A 23,648-nucleotide genomic window follows, 5' to 3' on the forward strand; every position below is an offset into this window, starting at 1 on the left:
TCGAGACAAATACAATCATATATAAGAACTGAACAAACCACAAGTATCATCAACATTCATCATCAAACTGAAGCTTTCATCACATTTGGCTTTTGTTTTTTCACTAAGGATTTCTTGAGAGTTACCATTATGTTGATTGTTATGTATTTTTTATTTGTCTAATTTAGAAAATGGAGCCTTCTTTAAGCCAAAAAAAAGTGACTGTGTGCTTGGTATCACCTCCCACCTCATTGAAATACCCCTGCCGATAAAATTTTAATACCCCTTGTTGATAAAATTTTAATACCCCTGTTGATGAAATATTATTAGCAAAAATTAAGAACTTCTATCATATGTAGATTTTTATCTTTTACCACTTTTTAATTAGTTAGACTTCAAGTTTGAAAAAAAAAATTCCATTCCTCCCTCCTGGGTCTAGAACTTCCAAACAAACTTTTTTTTTAAGGATGGCCTTCCATTGAAAAGCAACTGTGTTGAACATGAATAATGATACTGAAACATAGATAACATTAACTGTCTCTTACTCAATACATATCTGTGCAAGTCACACATAAATACATGTACTGCTACATAGTTACTTGTATAAATTGATAAATCTAAGTAATTTACTGATACACAGTACTATGCTTTCTCATTCTCTTGCATATTAGCTAGAATATGGTCATGATAAATTAATTGATCATCTACTTCCTGCAAGAAATATAATACATCTTTCTTCCCTGATTTCATGCCCTTCTATTTCACATTAATAGTTGTAAGTTAATTATTTGAGGGAAATTATCAAGTTTCTATTCATAATACTCTCCTTTGCTACACATCAAACAATCTTGACTGAGAGCATAACAGGGGGCAAGGATGAGTGGGGAAACTGTCAGTACCTCTGCATTTCTCATAAAAATTGTTTTACATCAAGATATCAGGTACTACCCGATTCATAAAATAGAATGGGCATCTACCATTCTTAACGTGCTTCCCCTATGAATGGTCTGGAGATTTTGCCATTCAGGACTGCCATAAAATGATTTTGGTGTTTTTTTTCTAACACATGACAGTCCACAACATAACAATCATACACACAACTGTGAAATCTACAAATCCATGAGGACAGAGTTACATACATTCATTGACTGGGGGGGGGGGGGGGGGGGGGTTGGCCATAATGTGTTTTTGTAAGACTTTCTGACCATTTAATAGCAGAGACCTTTGGACCATTGGCAACCATTGGTCTAAGGATTCAAAACCCTCAGCAGAATTTAAATAACACCATGCTTACCAAAGCATACAGCAGTTGATGTCTATTCATTTGTACTGTCCAATATTAACTATTCAACTGACTGGTATATGAAACATTTAAATTGTTGGAGTTTTGATAGTACAAAACTATGTAAAAATGACTAATAAATAAGCTTTACAACAACATAAAAAATGTCTTTTGTTTTGCCAGTGCATATCACATGTAAGATAAGGGTACATGTAAAACAATACAGATCATTTATCTTTTAAAGAAGATAAAATAGATCATTGTCAATCAAATCAAGTCCGAGTTGTACTCACTCTACGGACCCCCGCTTCCTGTGGTGATTCAGGTATGGACCTATGCCCCCTGGAATCTTGTCCAGTCCAGGCAGGGAGGGTTCCATCAGGCTGCCTTGGTCTGGTGGTAGAAACAGATTGTCAAAGAGGTTGAAGTCTGAAACAGAATAAAAACAGATTGTAAAAGAGGTTGAAGTCTGAAACAGAATAAAAACAGATTGTCAAAGAGGTTGAAGTCTGAAACAGAATAAAAACAGATTGTCAAAGAGGTTGAAGTCTGAAACATAATAAAAACATATTGTCAAAAAGGTTGAAGTCTGAAACAGAATAAAAACAGATTGAAAAAGATGTTGAAGACTGAGCAACAACAAAAGACACCAATTAAAGTACTAATACACATAAAATAGGTTGTTGAATATAGAATCTGTACAAACTTATATCTTGGTTAGTCTCATGCAACCTCTTTTGGTCTAAATATATATTGTACACATACATATGTATATATAAAATAGACCCACAATCTACTCAGCTATATATAATCTAGCTGCAGGTCTGTAGCTTCCAGTCTGAAAAAATTTGGATGGACGACCTAGGAGCTACAGTGCCTCCCATAGTAAAAAACTGCAATTTACGGCGCACAAAAAAAATGCGCTAGTTTTGGACTGATTAACCTTATTCTCACCCAAAATCTGGGAAAACAGTTAGTACCATTAAAATGTTCAGGCAATTTACTACTGATATCGTCACTTTACTTGCCTCAGACTATCTCTTAAACATGCTATCCTACATCGGAAAATGAAGTATATTAATTCACGTTGAGATCCAGAGACACCATTTGTACATGTAAACAAACTGCACCACTTCACTTTACAGGGCTGGTGATGGTGTTTAAAGAATATCAGATGCAAGTTAAGTGACAATATCTGTAGTAAAATGTCCAAGGAATTTTTTGAAATCAAACATTTGTACAGAATGTGTTCAGAAATGAGATTAATCAGTCCAAAACTAGCGCAATTTTTTGTGCGCCGTAAATTGCAGTTTTTTAGTATGGGAGGCACTATAGCTCCCAGGTCATCCATCCAAAATTTTTCAGACTGGGAGCTTCAGACCTGCAGCTATATAAAATCCAGAACTCTTATTATATGTACCACTTCATTTTTTCGGCAAACATATGACATCAAAATGATGTTGAAGTCCCAATTTACATTCTGATAACCAATTCATAGGGAATTTATCCCCGGGTTTAAACATGTATGCTTAGTATTTGCATTTCTACTAGAATTCTTATTCTAGCTGTATTTGCCATGTAAAGACAACTCAAAGATGCCAAAGTTTCATTAAATTCAGTGTATCAGTTTAGAAGTATTTATGCTGAAATTAACCCTTAGTCTGCTGAGCTAAATTTAGCTCTAGGGTCTACCACTGGCTTAGCGTCAGAGTTCAAAAGGGACACAACTCACTGATAAATAATCAATTAAGAATTAACTGCAAAAGAGTATGTCTTCATGAACAACATACTTTAATGAAGTTCTATTCAGTATGTGGTTTAAGAGGAGTGGCAATGACAAAACACAGGACTGACGGACTGATTGATGGACTGATAAAAAAACATCATACCTTCCATTACTGATACTGAGTGTGGTACAAGTACTGATACTGAGTGTGGTACAAGTACTGATACTGAGTGTGGTAAAAGTACTGATACTGAGTGTGGTACAATTACATTCAATGGAGTACTCCCCCCTTAGAGGGCCGGATGGTGGTGGCCATATTAAGAATACCTGTACACCGATCTCATCCAGGAGGAGAGCTCTGTATAATGATATAGAAAAATATACAAATTTCAGAAAACTTTTATTTCTGAAATAATGGTATAAACTGGTAGCTTATAAAATCTGATCTCTGATGAATAATTTGTTGACTACAGCTGCATTCTCAAAACACAAAACAAGGAAAAATCTTTCCTTTTACACATATCACTGATTCTCCTGAAGAGAGCCAAATTATCAGTCCTCACTGCAAAGGGTGGATAATTTCACACGATTTACATTGAGATTTGTCACACCTGAATTGGACACCTGTCTGTGACAGTCATAGCATACCTTTCCATTGGGCCTGACCAGGGCCTGGTCAGCCACATTGGCATCAACGACATGACCCACGCCTGGTCACCCACAATGACATCAAGGTCAAAGACTGACGTTTCTGCTCATAACTGTTTGACACTTGATACTATACTTTGTACCTTAAGCATCATTAAAAGGATATGGTAGCAATAAAAATACTATATACACAAATGAATTGACAATTCATATAATTTATGCCATACATAAATGTGTAGGTCTCCATTAAGGTAAAATGCTGCAACAAAGTTTAATTTTATGGATTGTTAAAGCATCATTTCTGAAAAATATGATTTCGTTGTTCAATGAAACAAAGAAAGATACATGCCCTTAATCATTTTAAACAAATTTTTCTGTTTTGTTTTCTTTTTTTATGAGAAAGTGGCATACCGGTATAGGTTTTGGTTGCAAGTAACGCACTGTAGGGTTTGAAAGTTGGTGTGAATAAATGCATGCATTTATTATACATGTATTGATATCTTATAAATCATGTCCAGTAACATGTTAATAGTGCATTTTCATTTTTTTTAATGAAAAATAATTTTTGAAAATAAAAAACAACTTTTTTTCATTTTTTTTTCAAACTTATGGATAATTTTTTTTTTAAAGAGATGTGGATGATGAAGAAGAAGTTATAATAAAGCATTCATTTGTAAAAAGAGAAATAGAATCAAATAGAAAATTTTTTAGAAACACTGCTAATTTTCAAAATCTGGACAATCCTGATTAACAACATACTGAATTGCAAAAAATTTGGAAATCAACCTATTTCTTCACAAGCAGACAAGAAATGAATTGAATTCAATTGTACTCAATCTAAAAACCATATTACAACCAAACTTCACAGTTTCTGGGTGAAAGTGTTAATATTGTTGATTTGTTATACTTTCATGTTAAATACTGAAATCTGATTGGTTAAAACGCAGTTAATAATATTTTCTATTACCCTCAGCGTTAGCAACGGGTAACATTAAAAAATGTTACATGCGCGAAAATTATGCGCGTACGGTTCGCTGTAGAATTCACGTTATTCCTATATAAAAAACAGTAAAATTTTCTTAAAAATTAAGACATTCAGTATAACAAAATAAATAGTGCCTGTTTGGGAGGATAACAGTTGAAATTGACACCCCTCAAAAACCATTGTCAACCTCCGCTTCGCGTCGGTTTACAATGGTTTTCTCGGGGTGTCAATTTCAACTGTTACCCTCCCAAACAGGCACTATTTATATAATATCTATTCAAATTTTTCCACCATTCAAGATGAGATCTGTTTAATTTTATGGCTGTGGATCAATTTTGAAATTTAGCAATGTTTCTTAAATGTTGCCAATTTGATTCAATTTCTTTTTTTTTAAATGATTGTTGAATTATCCTCTCTATTAGACCCCTTTCAAAGATTTTATTCACAGGTTTGAAAAATATATTATGAGAAAAAAAAATACCATACTTTTATTCAAACCAAATTTTTAACTCTACAACGTGCTACTTGCAGCCAAAACATATTTTCCACTTTCTCATAACCCCCCCCCCCCCCAATATACATAGTTGATGGCATGTTTCTTTCTTTGAACAACATTTTAATCATGTGTCAGAAATGATACTTTAATGATCCGGGCCATAAAATAAATTTTGGTTTAGCATTCTACTTTTAGATTACCTGGATATTTGAAGCTGCACTGTGCATATACATGTACTATTATCACACATACATGTACAACGAACCAGCCTGCAGTAATTTGTGAATCAATTAAAAAACCATTATCTGGTTACTAGGAAATTTTTGTTACATTACTTTAATATACAATAATACAAGTAATGTAAATTCGTAAATTCCTAAACAGGTATTCTGGACCCCTGCATGGCCAGCTTTCTGTCCCTTCAATAAGCTAATTATACATCAGAAAAAAGACACTTACCAGGAGTAGAATCCATGCCTTGATGATAAAAGATGTCAAATATTTTTTCCAATGTTACAGTATATAACAAGTCAATAAACAGGTATGATTTCCATTTCGGTCTAAAATCGCAAAGATCCACCAATGAACCAGGCCTTCATGTAGAATGAAAATGGAGACGTCTCTCAAAGAGGAAGCTTAGAACAACAGACCACAATACCATCACACTTGAAACTAGCAGCACGAGACATGTACTATGAGTACTAAATCAATGTTGTGAATCTTATACAGACACCCTCCGATCAGCTTATATAGGATCAACACTCTGAGTGAGAACACACTGTCACCTCAACAAAGCTCAATATCAAATCCCAGGCTGTGGATTTCATCACACTGATCTCAATGCCTTGTCTTTCATAACGTTTATATTTTTTCTGTTTCATTACATAACTAATGAAATGAATACATAACACAAGTGCTAAGTATTCCATTAGTAAAATCACCTGTTCTCAATATATACTTGTTAATGAATGACTCTTCCCCCTCAAATAGCACTTACCTGTACAAAACATTTCTTTCTTAACTTATTCTTATGGAGTTGGCCAACATACATTGCATTATTATGTATTTCAGTGTTCGATCAACAATTCTTATTTAATTTTTTGTCTTTTTTCTTTAATTTCCCCATTAAAGAGAGAATTGTCATTGACAACTGAGCTAGTATGAATTTGCATTGCACTGCATTTAAAAATCAAAGTACTGAAGTACTGAAAGCCAAGCTTTTTTGGTGAGTCTTTAAGCATATTGTGTAGTAAAGACTGAATCTCTCTCTCTCTCTCATGCTTTTCATGTTGGCAAAGCGTCAGAGAGCGACAAAATTTTGTAAGCGGCTATAAACAAAAATATGTCTGTCTAGTAGAAAAAAGTTCAACAGTTGCTGCCTTGAATTTTGCAACAAGTGTCATATATCCAATCCAAATTTCTTCAATGTGCTGCAAAGTAGTTCATGGAAATTCTTGTGCATTGTATGTGTCCAAAATGCATAGTCTTGTTTTTAAAACACCTTATTAATAAAAAAAAAATCTAGAAAACTAAAAGAGATAGACAATTCTCTTAAAATAAAAAGAAACAAAATGTCATCACTTTTGACAAAACGTGGCTCTTTGCGTAACTTTTTGGTATAGCGGAAGCTTTTACTTTAACGCTGTTTGGTTTTTTGTTTACTTTTATAGCAACATTGGCGATTTGCCTGCCTACAGCCAGGGCTGCGTTCAAGATTGTAGCTGCTAGCCTAGCCGCTAGGTCATAGATATCTAGGTCTATTGAACGGACCACTAGGTTAGCCGCTAGTCTCAGATTTGAAGTTAGAAATATTCAACTAAAGACTTATTACATTGACATAATTTGGACAAGCAGAAATATGCATGTTAAGATTCATTATAACTTAAAGGAGGAATAAAATATCACTTTATAAATAGATTTTGTGTTTGTTACAAAGTGGTAACTAAGGTGGCCATCTTGAATTCGATGCTTAGCATAAAATATATAGGCTACAATATCTAACTAGCGGCTAGGCTAGCTTTCTGTTCAACTACGTAGCAACTACGATCTTGAACGCAACCCTGGACTCCACTTTCAGCAGAGCCCGGCTATAAAAAAAAAAAAAAAAAGAGGCCCATGGGCCATATCACTCACTTGAGCAACAAAAGCATTACAGTATCAAATTCAAAATATGTTGACAAATAAGTAAAGTAGGTCTTGCACAAAGAGTTAAAAAAATCTTTCTATAACAAACGTGAATCTACAGGTCTACATGATGATGCTTCCACACAAACTTGAGCTTTTTTGGCTGAATACTTTTCTATAGGATTTTAAAAGATTTTTCTCAATACATGTATCTTTCTATGTATAAATTTGACATCCCCTCTTAATTGTGGCCCCATCCTACCACTGGGATTATGATTTGAATGAACTTGAATATGCAGATCTACATGATGCTTCCACACAAGTTTGAGCTTTACTGGCCAAATGATTTTTTAGAAGATTTTTGAAAAAATACCAACAAATTTTCAATAATTTTAATTTATCCCCCCTTTAACCCTTATGTTGCTGCTTTAATTTTCGCCAAGATGGCCGCCACTGCTGAATTCATGAATTACAATGCTTTATTCTACGTTTGCCATTTTGGCTATGATTCAAAACATTTCTCAGAAGTTTACCGCTCTATAGCCTTTATTCTAAACTCTTGAAAACTCTAAAAACTTTCCAAAAACATCAATTGACCAATCATATTTCATTCCAAATAATAGCCATCCTGTTTTTGTTCAAAGCGAGGCTTGGGGAAACCTTACATTACTTGCTCTCAGATAAATGAAAATGGCACGCGTAGCAGTGGCAGACCTGAAATTTCGGTGCAAAATTGTCGCGTGTAGCAGCCTAAGGGTTAAAGAGTTAAAGGCCCTTCAGTTAAACAAAATTAAATCCCCTTCACTAAGTGATGCTTTGTGCCAAGTTTGGTTGAAATTGGCCCAGTGGTTCTGGAAAAGATGAAAATGTGAAAAGTTTACAACAACAATGACGACAACGGACAAATCTTGATCAGAAAAGCTCACTTGAGCCTTCCACTCAGGTGAGCTAAAAAGTCCTTTTTGATAGTAGTAAGTTTGTCTGACATAATGTTCAAACAGAATTATTGCTCAGCAACTAAGCAACTGCAAGGATAGTTAGTCTAAGGAATCCAAAGAAACTTGAGCTTTGCTGAATATGGTATCAAGCATTTAACATTTTGTTTGAAAATATGAAAATTACAACAACAAAAAAAAAGCAATTAGTTTCATTAAACAATTATTATTCAGTACTTGAAATCATGACAAATTTTTGGAATTACTCACTCGACAAACACATTCTTAGCTGCAGGTCTGTAGCTCTTGGTCTGAAAAAATCCAGATGGACGACCTGGGAGCTACAGTACTGTATGTTTAAAAAGTTGCAAATTATGGAGCCCAAAAAATTGCGCTAATTTTGGATTGATTAATCTTATTTCCCCACAGATTTTGCACAAATGCAACTTTCTATTAATACATACGGAACTGTAGCACCCGGGTTGTCACTTCAAAATTTTTTCAGACCTGATGCTACAGACCTGCAGCTAACACATTCTATGTGTACTGGTACAAGTAAGTGAAATAAATGTCATACTAGAATCATGTGTATAGCAGTTTAACATTGAGTAAGGATCTGGTTCAAGCCACTTATTCCACCTGCTTTTGATCTATTACTGATTCAATATCAAAATAATTAATAGCTGTAACGAGATTTTTCTCCTACAGAAGAAACATAATAATTTTGTATATAATCTTAAAGAACCACTTGGATGTAAATGTATCAAAATTTGATTTCAAGAATTCCAACAACTATCAATATTTCTAAAAATTGAAAATATCCTTCATGGCCATGCTGTTTCGACAGAACAAAAAATACCTGTACAAAGTAAAAACAATACAGAATGTACGACAATGTCTGGAAACTCCGGCTCTTTTATTGATCCATTACAGTTGTTGAAAGATTAAAGAATCACCAAGAATAGAATACAATGTAACAGTTCCTAAAACCAGTTCAACGGAGAATTGCGGGATATGTCTCCATGAGATGAACGACGCTGCCACACGTGTTTAACCTACTGAAATGTACTACTACTAACGCCTCAAACCAATGCATCTCATACAATTCCCATCATACACTTTATGAGAGATGAGCGTATAATGACAAACATTCATTTTAAGTCTAGAACAGTAAGTTCTTGACTGGGCTTTGGTTGCATCATGCATTGAAACTTTATTGCTTTCAACAAGATAATGATGAAAAATATATCAGAATTGTGGAAAAAATACCATCACTTCCTAATTCCACAGAAGTCTTACTTTCACAAGCAGTTAACAAGATAGAAATACCACCACCTATTGAAGGTTTTTAATTTCAGACATTATTGTCTACATCAGATAATTACTACATCCAGATAACGATTTAAAAAGTAATATCAATTTTACTCAATGTTTTTTTCCTTTTGTTTCACTAACTATATGATTGATGGCAAGCAGGTGATTACTCATTACATAGAAAGATTACCGAGTTCACCGAGGCATCACTATTATCATATTGAATGTGTATGTAATTAATAGTTAATGATTTATATTACAACATTTTAACATGTCATATGAACAATATTGTATTACTTTTTACAATATCATAATATAATATCATAACAAATCAAATTTATATTATTATACTTCATTATAATAATTCTATGTAACTCCTTATCTGATTGGTTCCAGACAATCATGTGTCAGGGCAACAAAATTTCATAATTCCCTGTCACTGTGTTAATTTTCATCATATTCCACCCCTTCAGAAGCCACCTTAATTCTCATTCCATTTTCGTAAGAAAAATCCCGAGGATTAGAATACGATGTCATCTAACAACTAATTCTAAAAAAAATATTGGATTATATCAACATTTCAAATCCTTTTTATCAGAGAAGTAAATATATAGAAAGAAACCAGTAAACATTAACTAGGTTTTTGCTTTACAAGAGTTGAAAAACAATTCAAACCCAATGCATTCTATAAAATCATCTGTTGTTTGGTATTATAAACAATTTATTGCATTAATGTTCAGGAGGTATGAAGATTTATTCCCCCAGAAAAATCACAATTTCTAAGGGAATAACCTTCTTATCTCGGGCGTTGGCCTCAGAAATCATGATTTCTCCCTCAACGTCATGCAATAAATGTTTAATGTTATATTGTATAGTATGACACAAAATTGTATCATAACATATGGTACATATATATTATCATATTTTCATCTACCAAGTATTATTTCCTCTATTTCTTACGGAAAATTATAGTCAATTCATAGCTCTATAGAAACAGCTAACACGGGTTATGTATTTTTTCTGCAATGTCGCTACCTTCATATCCTGAATGAATCACCAAAGAAAGCATTTTATTGTTTAAATAATAGTAACTTGATCCAAAGGGTCAGATCACTTCTCGTTACCAGACACGGATCATCAGATCAAACGAGACGCAAAACGTCTCATTTGATCTGATGATCTGCGTCTGGCATTGAGATGTGATCTCGCTCTTTGAATCAAGTTCCTGTCATAATAATAAATTTATCATATACCCATGTCTAAATTATAAAACTATCTTTTTAAAATCAACTGTATGACCTTTACTTAACAAAGCTATTTTTAAAGCGAAGTCTTTTAAAATGCGCTAAAATACAGACGTTATTTAATACGTACTATGTCATCAGTTTCAGAGAGTGGTAGTACGGAATCGGAAAACCACAGTGTGGTGATCCAAAATATCAGATCACACTCCATAAAATTGACAGTATCAAGAAGGGAAAATTAATCAGTATATAATAAAATATTGTATCATGGATCAGATTGAGCACTCATGCCCATCAGGTGCTTACATAGTGTTAAGATGCACCATCTATTCAAGTTTGATGATATTGGACAGGTAATACCTCAGATACAGGACCTGCTGCAGAAACTTTAACCAGGTCTGGAAGCCAACACCAAGGGTATAGCATAAGCTCCCCTTGACTTCATCTCTGTGAGCTAAAAATCTGGTATGTAATTTTAAATTGACAAGTTCAAGCCATCTACGCTTAGGTCTAGTAGATCGAGGTTATTTCTGAATCAGACTTGACAAGAATTTGGTTGTCTGGCACATCAAACAATATTCTTGATGACACATACAAGTCAATAGTTTAGGATACCTGATATAGATTCTTTTCATAAAAAAAAAAAAAAAAATTTGAGTTATCCATCTTTGCTCATTAATCTAGAACATATTTTCCTTGGGACGGGGAGGGGAATAACAATTGTGTTTGCCAAGCTCAGTTAGAAGCTTATTTTAGATTTAGTTTGTGAATCTAATAAATTTGAATATACCAAGGGAAATCTGGACCCTGGCCCACTCTGTATATCTGCACATGATTCTGTATGTAATCAAATCAGGATTTTTCGTCTAACTCCCCAATTGTCAGATCTTACAAAAATACAAATACATATACAAGTGTCCTCCTACATGTAACAACTTAATATTGTGTTCTCCCCAACTGACACACTGAATTACTCATTCGAGCAAGTTGTCACTTCCAGAATTTATTCTATCTGAGATGGAATAAATTCTGGGAGTGACAACTTGCTTGATGATCTATATGATGAATCAGTATTGGTGGACACCTCCTTTCATCAACATCAAAGTTATTTCAATTTTGCACTAATAAGTACATGTACATGTATCTCTTAGACTCAGTGATTGTACAAAATTTGCAGATGGACATATTTACATTGAGCAGTATGAGATGAGATTGAGATGTATACTGTATTTTCTCAGTGAGATTTGCCATGGATTGTAAGGGCACATCTATATGGACAACAACAAAAAGGACCTGTTTTAATCATGAATTTTTTACCTATTTCATTAATTGTACCTTCCCAGATTTTTTTAAAATATTTTTTTGGCCAGAAAAACAGGATGTCTATTGCATATTTTTTTTTAATTCAGACTGAATGTTTTGGGATTTTTTAAATTTAAATTTATTTAGAAGTCCTGTTATTATAAAAACAATGATTTTTTTTAGCCTTATTGATCTTAATTAATCTGCAAGATTTTTTTTTTTGGGGGGGGGGTGTTAAAATAAAGACAAAAAATAATTTAATGATCAATCTAATGTTCCACATAAGCATGGGGCTTTATATTAATATACATGCATTAAATTCAAACTCCAAAATATGGGGGGGAGGGGGGGGGCTTAAGTGTAAGTTGGAAGTGTAAGTTCACTTGGTTCAATTCAATTTCTATGTAAATTTTATTTTCAATTCCAGCATATAGAATATTGACTTCCTCTAGCTTTAATTACTTAAAATTTTATTGTTTGTGAGATTTAATTTTATCATGGTAAAAAAAAAATTAAAAACCTTTTGATGTTACACATAAGTATATTTTTTATAATTAAGACAATTATGTTATGAATCTTAACATTGTTAAACATTCGTGTTAATCATTCTCTGTTATACTGTTCTACATGAATTGAAACGAAATTAAATGTAAAATTAAATCTTTATAAAACATAATAATTAGAACATATGCGTCAGCTTTTATTTCATAAATGTATCGAAATAACACGGGTACTCCGCTTACTTTTTGAGTTATATAACATGTTTTAATGTTACATAACCATTACGTTAACTAATAAATACAATAACCTAATAAAAATCTATCGTTTAACAGTTGCATAACTTGATAACAATGTGTTTATCAGATGTCAGTTAAACGGAAATGTTATCACTGTGGTCATCTGGTCAGCGGATGTTAGTTACGTACATATAATGAAATAAAAAATGTACAATTTCGATGCCTTTCTGTTAACAACCAAATCGCTAGATTACGCATCTTTCTTATAATGCATTCATATAAATTAAATGAAAGTATCCTTGATTGTTACCTAGGTTTCGTTCATAATCACAAGCCGTACAATTCCATTTTTATCCACACACAAGTTCCAAGTCTGACATGATCACGGGCGACCTTGACCGCACATGTCAACTACTCGGAATATCTCAGGCTTTTTCCCTACAATTTCACTTAAGCGGATCAATAAAACAGAGTAGCTCACGTGAGCGTTTTTTCTTGGTCTTTGAGTCTTTATTTTGTAATTAAAACCCCAGGGCGTTCTAGATATACACAAGTATTCAAACTTCATCATCCAAAAGAGAACAGACATGACAGAAGACACAGTATTTTGAAGGCTGTGATTGTGCAACACGTGATCCGCCACAATCAACACACGTGATCATGATGGGAAAGGGGGGGGGGGGGTTGCCGTTTTATATTCAATGCCGGATAGTTCAGTATTATCAATTGTTCCATAACATATTGTGTACAAAAAACTTTTGTTATGCAATTAAACATTACGAAAAGAGAAGGTTCCAGAAGATTTTTTTTGGTTGTTGAATTTCAGAAATTAAATAAATGTCGCACGGACGATGTATGAAAATAACCAAAAGGCTGAACCTCGATTGCGATATTACTGTTGCATGTAGTTTCATGAAACCGGGTAGCGAGGTTTATTTCATAACTTATATTTTGAAGATTATAACATAATTTTTTCTTTATCATTAAAATAAGAACCATTTTAACAAGGCCTTGGACTTTCCATGGGACGTAGCTATCATTTCTTGCGTCAAAACATGCTAAAAATTACGCTGGATTCAAGTGAAATATGCACCGATTGCGTAGTCTTAGCTCAAAAGCCAGACAAATCGTGTTGATTTCAATGAGCTTTAACTGAGTGGGCAGCAATGAAATAGACAGGCATACGTCACATTGCTGTTTGACACAACTACCCAAAGTCCAAGCTCCTGTTATAATGGTTCTAATTCAGCCCCATTATGATAGGATTATATTATTTAGTTAAACAAAATTAACACCCCTGATTTTATTGTACTATTTTTACAGGCTCAAGCAAAAATGACAAAATGTAATACATTGAGGAACTGTGAGTAGTCTCATCTACTAATCTACAGAGACTACTATTTTCCTTTTCGAACACTTTATTTTTATTTTTACTCCGGATATGGCTAAAACGTTTGTTATCAGTTCAGCAATAAAATGGAGATATGTAACATTTATTTCCAAACGTCTGACGTGTACATGATTGCGACCCCCCCCCCCCTCCAAAAAAGCGCATCATTGCTGTATGGAGCAATAAATAAATAGATATATTGCAAAAACAGGCTCCAAACAAAAATACATGTAGACTTATACAACAGAATCGCAGATTTAATTTAGTATGCAACATTACATAAACAGATTAGGGTACCAAAAATTATTGCAAAAAGTAAAAGATCGTGATTTTGAGTGTTCAAAAAACTGTCATATTGTAAATTTTAAATTTACCGGATGGCAGAAAATAAAAAATTTACAACATTTCAACTAGTTGTCATGTTGTAAATTTTGTTTTTACTGCCATCCGGCATTGTTTACGAACGGCGCAAAGAATTATAGGTGTAGATGCATTAACAAATATTTGTTGAAATTTGTTCCCTTTGTCTAGAAAGTGCAAATGTCTAAGCGTAGAATTGATACCGTTTCTTAGCAAATCAATATGACAGTGCTTTGTGAGGTAACATTTATAATCCTTTGTGCATGGTGGTAGCTTCCCTCGATGAACTGTACGAGAGGCTATTCCTGGATTCGTCATCTTATTATAAGCATTGACATAATTCCAGGGACGTATTATGTGTACAAACATGTACGTCCCTGCATAATTCCTAAGTTGCTGAAAATAGACACTCAGGAATAAGGTTCAGCTGAGTACATCAGCACTTAACCATGCAACGGACTGTACATAATTTAATAGTGAGCATGAAGAGAAAAACAACTGACTTTTTATTCATTTATTTATCCATTTATAAACAGTACATGTATTTGTAATTTTGTATATATGTTTATCTATTCACTTGTTAATTTGTTCGTTTTCATTCATTTTCTATGATAAAAATAGCAATATATATGCGCTGAAATTTTCGTATAATTTCGTAAATATTTTCGGGAATGTCCAAAATATGGTATGCAAAGCTAGCACTTGTACAAAAGTTTAATACTTTACAATTATCAGTCAGGTATGCCTTTATTTTTACAGCTTATTTTGAATGACGACTACAATCTTATCTAAAACCAATTTTTACAATATCTAAACTTGTACATGAATTAATAATCTTGATAAAGATATATATTTTTTTCTTTTCTCTTAAATTGTCAAACCACAGAATGAACGTTAACTTCTACTTATGTATTCTTATTATCTGTGTGATTGATGTTGTATCACTATGATCAGTCAGTTATGTAGTTAAACAATTTATACATGTATGTATTAAAATTACAATGTTATGTAGTTAAACAACTTATACATGTATGTATTAAAATTACAATACAAAACAACAATGTTATGTAGAAAAACAACTTATAGCTGTTTGTATTAAAATTACAATGTTATGTAGCTAAACAACTTGTAGATGTTTGTACATGTATTAAAATTACAATGTTATGTAGCTAAACAACTTGTACATGTTTGTATTAAAATTTCAACGTTATGTAGTTAACGTTTGTGTTATGTAGTTAAACAAATTATACATGAATGTATTAAAATTAAAATCAACTTGTACATGTATGAATTAATATTATAATGTTATGAAGCTTAAAAACTTGTACATGTATGTATTAGAATTACAATGTTATGTAGTTAAACAACTTTTATTTGTTTGTACATGTATTAGACAACTTATACATGTATGTATTAAAATTACATTCAACTTGTACATGTATGAATTAAAATTACTATGTTATGTAGTTAAACAGCTCTACACGTATGTATCAAAATTGCAATGTTATGTAGCTAAACAACTTGTACATGTTTGTATTAAAATTACAACGTTATGTAGTTAACGTTTTTGTTATGTAGTTAAACAAATTATACATGAATGTATTAAAATTAAAATCAACTTGTACATGTATGAATTAATATTATAATGTAATGAAGCTTTAAAACTTGTACATGTATGTATTAGAATTACAATGTTATGTAATTTAAAAAAATTGTACATGTATGAATTAAAATTACAATCAACTTTCACATGTATGTATTAAAATTACAATGTTATGTAGTTAAACAACTTGAACACGTGTATGTATTAAAATTACAATGTTATATAGCTAAGCAATTTTTACATGTATGTATTAAAATTACAGTGCTATATAGCTAAACAACTTGTACATGACATGTATGAATTACAATCAGCTCTTGTACATATATGTGTTACATTAAAAGTGTAAAATTTATCAATTTAAACCTAACAATAACAGTTAAACAGTTTATAGATAAGTTTAAATAGATAAATTTTTAACTTTTACTGTAACATATGTATTAAAATTACAATGCTATGTAGCTAAACAACTGGTACAGTATATATTTCGAAAAAATGCGTCACGATATGGAGGTGTCGTAGATATAACATACGTACATCTCATCAAACTCAACTGTAGCCTCAAGATCAGCTATCTTTAAGTACAAATAGGTAAAATGTTATTTTATATAAATGATTTACAATTGAATGGTAGTAAGTCGTTTTTGTTGTGGAAAAGCCACTGAAAGAGAATAATGCTCCTCCTCTATACGTTTCTCTATACATGCATAAATTCCTAGTACTTACAGAAATCTTTCTTCTGAGAACATGTTATCATCAGTTTTAATGTTACAGTATACTCAGTAAAGGACAGAGAGAAGTGGAGAAGAATTGTCTGTGGCCTATGCTCCACAGGGGAGTGAGAAAGGCTTAAGTTAAAATACTGAGTAAAACATACCTTTAAACTACATGCATTATTATCTTAATGGCGTTTTTTGTATCAAAGTAAAATTCTGAAACTACTAAGCTGGTACTGATTTTGATTGGAAGATAAATTTGACAGACTGCATTGAATTTATCTACATCTTCACATCGTAAAATGTGTTAATCTTGAATTCTTCGAATAAGACAATATTGTTTTATACTGAATCAAGATAATGAATTTCTGACGTGAATATTATGCATTTTTTTTATACCAAAAAACGACTTCTGATATCAAATATTCGACATTTTGATTTCTAAAAATTACTTAAAAGATTTTAATGAATTCAAATATTTTTTCTATAGCAAGATTTCTAACATTTGATATTAGAAAACCATTTTCTGATAATGAAAATTGGACTTTGATACAACCGTGCATCATTTAGAACTTATCTTTCTGTAAAGGTCATATTAGGATAGGACGGAGAGATACAGATTTTTGTTGTTACAACTTGTCAAATCCAATGGGGTCATTCTACATTTATCAAGGTTTAAATTTACTGGGGGTCTTTCTGCATTTATCAAGGCCTATATTCTTTAGGGTCATTCTGCATATATCAAGATGATAGTTTATGGAAGATCTCATACATATTATGCTGAAAGTTGTATTCTAAGCTCAAAATGTGAAATGTTAAAATATTTGGATTTTGAATACCCCCCCCCCCCCCAAGACCTCGTTATAACCCTACAGGTAAGTGGGACACCTCAATTAAGACCCAATGTTTAGGTCCTGGGTCTCAGATTTATTACAAAGCACTTGCATTACTTTTGATAACAGTATTAATCAAAGTTTATTTTTTTTTCTTGTGCACTTGAGTAAGTCAGGCAAAATGACTACAACAGACGATACTTTATTGTTCATTATTCACAATGTAGGTTGAACATATTTTATTGACTATTAGATAGCAAAGGATCGGACACATGTTCTAAAAAACTTAGACCTCTCCTAGTACAGTGTACTAATTACACCTTTCTGGTTTTTGATGCAAAGAGGTTATTCTAAACATCTTTTAGTTGCCTAGGTGTCCCCGGTCTATAGTCAGGTGAGTGTAATTAGGTATGTGTAATGTATTTTGTCAACAGGTGTGCTAGTACAAGTTCTGTCCTTCCCATCTCAATTTCAGTACATTATGGTTACATCTGTACCTTGATTTCAAGTGAACAAAACGAATACATGTATGTAGGTCATGCTATAGTTCTTGCTAAATGTTTGATTCATATTTAGGTTATATACATATGCCATAATTTACATCATGAATTAAGTTTTACTGATATCGATAGTAAAAGTCTTTGTTTGGACAAAAAAATTATTGTTTTCATGTTATCTTAGAGTTATCTTCAGAGGACGAATTTGCAGCAAACTAAAAGTCTGAAAACGATAAATAACAGTACTTATTCGAATTTTTAAGACATTTAAACCAAGCATTTAATGTATCTTAAATTTTATATCTTAGAAAAAATACTAATGTCAAATAAAGCCCTTTTTAAAGTGCGAGAAGGCCGCTGTTAACTTGACTTGTTAGTGAAACAGGGCTATTTTGTTACCTTATAACATTATTTAATCATTCATCTTGCATAAATCAAGAAAATAATTAATGAAAGAATCTGTGTTTATTAGGCCGAACGTTGCAAAAGGGCAAAAAGTTTAAACCGCCATATATATTCCCAGAGGAAAGTACATTGACCCCATATCGTTTTATTGTGTTTTTAAAGTATGTTTCATATTATACAGAATAAACATAAAAACATTGAAAAAATTCAGCACTTTTATTTTGAACACCCAGGAGCAAGTCTGCTGTCCAGCCTAAATTATTTTAGTATATACTATTACTCTTCGCGTATTGAATACAAAACTTTGTATTCTACATGATCATCCACTTTTTGTACCACTTTTTGTATTATTACTATTTTTCTCTTACGTATTTATGCTTATTGACACATGTATTACTATGTTGTATTATAATATAATATATAATTTAGACCCTTGATATTACAATTTAACGCAATTATGTTTTTGTTCCTCATGTACCATTGTATGTTCATGGTTTCAGAGAATTGTATATTTGGATTTTATTTATATGTTTTTTCTCAAATAACCCCACCGATATGAGTAAGGCCTTTCAATTAATTAAGAACTAATGTTTTATTTCCGGGCCTCGGATTTATCGTGAAGAACATTCATTATGTGTGATTACAATAATAATCAAATTTATAACACTCCGGTCATTAACAGTGTTCTGTTTCAATAATTGTAACACGGTACATTTTGTTCATAACAGTGCGCAGTAACAGAGTACAAAAAGTTAACAGAAGACAATGATTGAATGTTTATTTCATACTATTATGTTTAATACAGAAAGGTTAATCTACAAATCTGAAATTGTAGAGAGGTTATCTCCATCTTTTGAGAGTTAGGTGCAAAAAGGTCAGGTGTACTGTTTAATACCGGTATATCATTCAATACTCGTAGCTAAATTCAGTTTGACTGAAATGTAGGTTGACTAAGAAAAAAACCTGCGTTGCTGATGCTTCTAAACTATTTCATAGGAGGACTTTTTAACTGTTTTGTAACGGCGATCGTGTTTACAGTATGACAGAAATAAATGTCATTAGAATAAGTCAGCCATATGTAGGTTAAGTTCAGTTTATTGACCTTAGGGCAGCCCAATCAAAATCCATCAAATTAATATCGTGTACATCATTATAGCTTGGGTGGGTATACATTCTATAGGTTATTCGTGATAGAAATAACCAGACCTACTTCCCAACATCGAGAAAAAACCTGGGTGAAACATGTACAAAGTATTTACCACAGCAATACACCTGTGGTTACACAGGAAACACGACAGTAAATTATACTTAAAAACATGCTTTAAAATATATAAAATCATACATGTATATACTTTACGGTTGCGTAGTATATTTTAAGTTGCGTTATGCGATAAAATTTGCACTGTAAACAGTAATTCACTTAAATTCGAAACAATTTTGTCTGGGTACTTTTATTTTCATTAATTTCTTTTGTCATAAAGAAAATATATTTTAGCAAAACACGATTTAATTCGGACCTTTTTAGTAATAAATAAATTACTAGTACTCAAACCATATCTGAATTTGTTTTCGTGTACATAAACTTCGAATTTTATTTATAAAACTTTGATTTTCGTGAATTTACTTTTAATCATACAAATAATATATTAATCGTATAAAAACTTACAATTTTCAAGGCAATTTGAGCAGCAATTTCCGTGTCAGAAATAATCGTAAAGTTACAAAGTTCGCAATGTTAATTGACGGAAAATATATAAAGTATATACATGTAGTTTATAAACTCATGCCAGGCATATTTTTCGGCGCCTTCGATAGCCAAGGATCCGATTCGTTATTCTCATCATGAAAATAACAAATTGGACCCTTGTACTGGTTAGCAAAGATGATTTTACAAAGGAAAGAAAAAATATTTAGAAACTTCTAATGTTAGGAAAAATGGTATGATTTTCGTGTTGTTAAAAATTTGGTTTGTTAATGTTTTATGTACAAACAAAATTCTCCTGTTTGGTTTTGATTTTATCATGATAGTTTACACTACGTTAAGATATTTCAATATTCAGTATACCCAATACAGCATGCACGCTTTTGCAGATCTAGAAAAATTTAATTTATGAAAACCTATAGCTTATTTTGCCTTGTAAATTTTTCGATTTTTGGATTCAAGTCAGTCCTAAACAGTAAATCGTACTTTATATTTCTATACACTGTTCATATGTTCTAACTCTTCAAACAAGAAAAAATAAGCTTTTTCATAGATATTTACATTAGTATTGTACATGTTCTTATAGAATTTCTCATGATCTTTATTTGTTAATTTTTACGACTGAAGTTTTAAATATATACATATATGTATTTACTATATACTACTTGTCAAGTTTAGTTTATTCACTCAAACCAAATTATTTGGTAAAAGAGGAACATACATGTATATACAGAATAAACATAAATAAAAATCTAGAGAGATAAAATGTACATACGTAGTCTTACATGAAACAAAATAGTAAAAATTGATGTATGACAGAATTCGTATGTATGTAATTTAAATTGGTACATGGTGTATGGAGGATCAGATCAGGAAAACAACTAAGGGGAACTGACTGCATCGAAAATAGCTTTTTCAAAGATTTAGAATTATAATTGGTCATGAGTTCAGAGAACTTAAACAATATAATGTTGAAGAATATATCGTGTTTAGTTGTTTTCATCGCATTTCTTCTATTGCCAAACAATCTAAAATGTCCGATCAGCGATGAGTCCTTTGTCACACAATAAACATAGTTTCTCCTTTAGAGGAGTACGATACCATGCATCTGCCTGTCTGTAGAGGCAAACGATGGTTTGATATTTTTTTCTTAATTTTACAAGTTCATTTTTGTGATACGTAGCCAAAATTAGTTTTTTACAAATGACCTTTAGAAGAGCAATTCTTATCACTGGACCATACACTATTAAGTATTAAGACATATTGGTCTTTTAATCCTTAAATAATTTATGAACTTGCGTCAAAACTCTTTGACTTTTGTTGATTAAATACTATCTATTATAAAAATGATGGAATGGGATACATTGAAAGATAAATTTGGGTGAAAAAGCATTTATTGCAAACAAATGTACATAAAGTCGATACATATGTAGTCCAGAGACCTTTGACAAAAATTGGTGTTGAGATTTTACCCCCTCTTTTCTTCTATTGCCGAACATTCTAAAATATAATGAATTTCATCACCGTGGAGTACTTTGTCATACAGTAAACATCGTTTCTTATTTAGAGGGATGTTATACCATCTGCCTGTCTCTACAGGGAGACGATGGTTTGGTGTGCGAAATTGTATTAAGTTTTTTCTTATTTTTAATACATGTAGTAAATCATCGAGAAATTTATTAGCCAAAATTAGCTTTAAACATTTCATGCAAATGACCTTTAGAAGAGCAATTTATATCATTGGACCATATTTGGACAAATCAATCTTTAAATAATTTATAAATTTGTGTCTTAACAAATAATTTTGAACATAAAATTCTTCAAATAAAGTAAATAGTTGAGAGACCTTTGAAAATATTTGGTCTGTAATAATATTTCCTATGACGATTTCCCCCCTATTTTCTTCTATTGTCAAACATTCTAAAATATAATGAAACTCATCACAGATGAGTCCTTTGTTTCACAATAAACATCGTCTCTCTTTTAGAGGGATGTTATCCCATCTGCCTGTCTCTACAGGGAGACGATGGTTATAAATATGATGGAATTGGACACATTGAAAGATAAATTTGGGTTAAAAACTTCATCTTTCAAATAAAGTAAATGAAAGTTAAAATCGTAAAAATCTCAGCTGGTCTCCATTTTGAATTCATGAGTTGATGCTTCAATCGAGGTAGGCTGATATTCATATGTAGACAAAAGATAAAAAAAAAAATTTTTAAATTATATGATTTTTTTTAATTACTCGTACGTCACGAAATGGCATTATATAGGTATTCCAATCTATATTTAGCAGCCTGTTTGAGGGCAACAAAATGAACTTTTGCACTCAAATTGAATCATTAAAAGAGGAAATTATTTCCCATAACAATATTTAATTTTTGGATATTAATATAATGATTATGATCAAACAATTTGAATTTTGGCCATTCGACACGAGGGCTTTATTTAAAAAAAAAACCAACACATTTATGATAAGTTAAAAAACAAATCAGTCATGATAACAATTAAATAAATATCAAATTATAATGCGTCCTATATGCTACCAGAATGTGAATTCTGCAAAACCTATCAACATGGGTACACACATCAAAGGCGGATAATTAATTTCAATCAAAATTCTTAACTTATATTTATTACATGTACTTCAAAAATATGATAAAAATGTACCCAAAATTTTCATCACCAACTTTTTCGTCAATTTAACCCCAATTGTTTAAAATAATGGACGTACCACATTTCATTAATACTTATATGCATTCCCTATAACTACAAACTTCCCGATTTATAACGAAATATAAACCACCAGCTTCTAGTAATTTAAAAAGTACATAGATTTTCTTTGTACCACCATTTATATCCTGGACAATTTTACAACAAACATTTATCAGCATTCTCATGGTATTACTTTAAAAAATATTAATTTAAATTCATTTCTCTGTTACAGTGTTAGAATTATAGAATGCAGCAATTTGTAAATCAAAATTTGCAATTTATTTATTTAAATTCCTCGAAACAGTATTTTATGAAATTGCAATTACATCATCGCAAACATTATACATCGACAATTTGGCAACGAATTTAATCAAAACCCCACACAGTTTTATAACACTGAAAACAATTTACTATGTATATACAACTGTTCAGCTTCTAGCGTAAATTGGGCAAGAAATATTTAAAAAAAAAACCACCGTATTTTTTAACTGGTTGAGGTGATTTTTGGACAACTCAGAATTTGATTAAGTCTACTCAATTTTTCTTTTTTTAGAATGTTGTTTTGCTTCAAAAATCTTCTATTATGATGATTCTGCATGTTTACTTACACTTTCATGATAAATAAGATCAGAATAAATCTTTAATTTTTATCTAAAGA

The 23,648-nt window shown here is 31.7% G+C and overlaps 1 protein-coding gene across 4 annotated transcripts in view; it reads right to left on the minus strand.

Moving 5' to 3' along the window:
- The window catches only part of LOC128176367 (protein cycle-like), a 41,466-nt gene extending 28,216 nt beyond the window's left edge, over positions 1-13,250 (minus strand). Inside the window, exons 1-2 of one of the 4 annotated variants that reach the window (XM_052842655.1) lie at positions 13,083-13,250; positions 1,555-1,690 (exon numbers count right to left, since the gene is read on the minus strand). In XM_052842655.1, the coding sequence (XP_052698615.1) occupies positions 1,555-1,640 (86 nt within the window). In that variant the 5' untranslated portion in view covers positions 1,641-1,690; positions 13,083-13,250. Of the gene's footprint in view, positions 1-1,554; positions 1,691-3,150; positions 4,052-5,575; positions 8,581-13,082 lie in introns of those variants that run through there. The other 3 variants (XM_052842664.1, XM_052842637.1, XM_052842647.1) reach the window with 3 other exon arrangements.
- Positions 13,251-23,648: the final 10,398 nt, after the last annotated feature.

Source organism: Crassostrea angulata, chromosome 1, assembly GCF_025612915.1.
Source record: "Crassostrea angulata isolate pt1a10 chromosome 1, ASM2561291v2, whole genome shotgun sequence".
Classification (NCBI taxonomy): domain Eukaryota; kingdom Metazoa; phylum Mollusca; class Bivalvia; order Ostreida; family Ostreidae; genus Magallana; species Magallana angulata.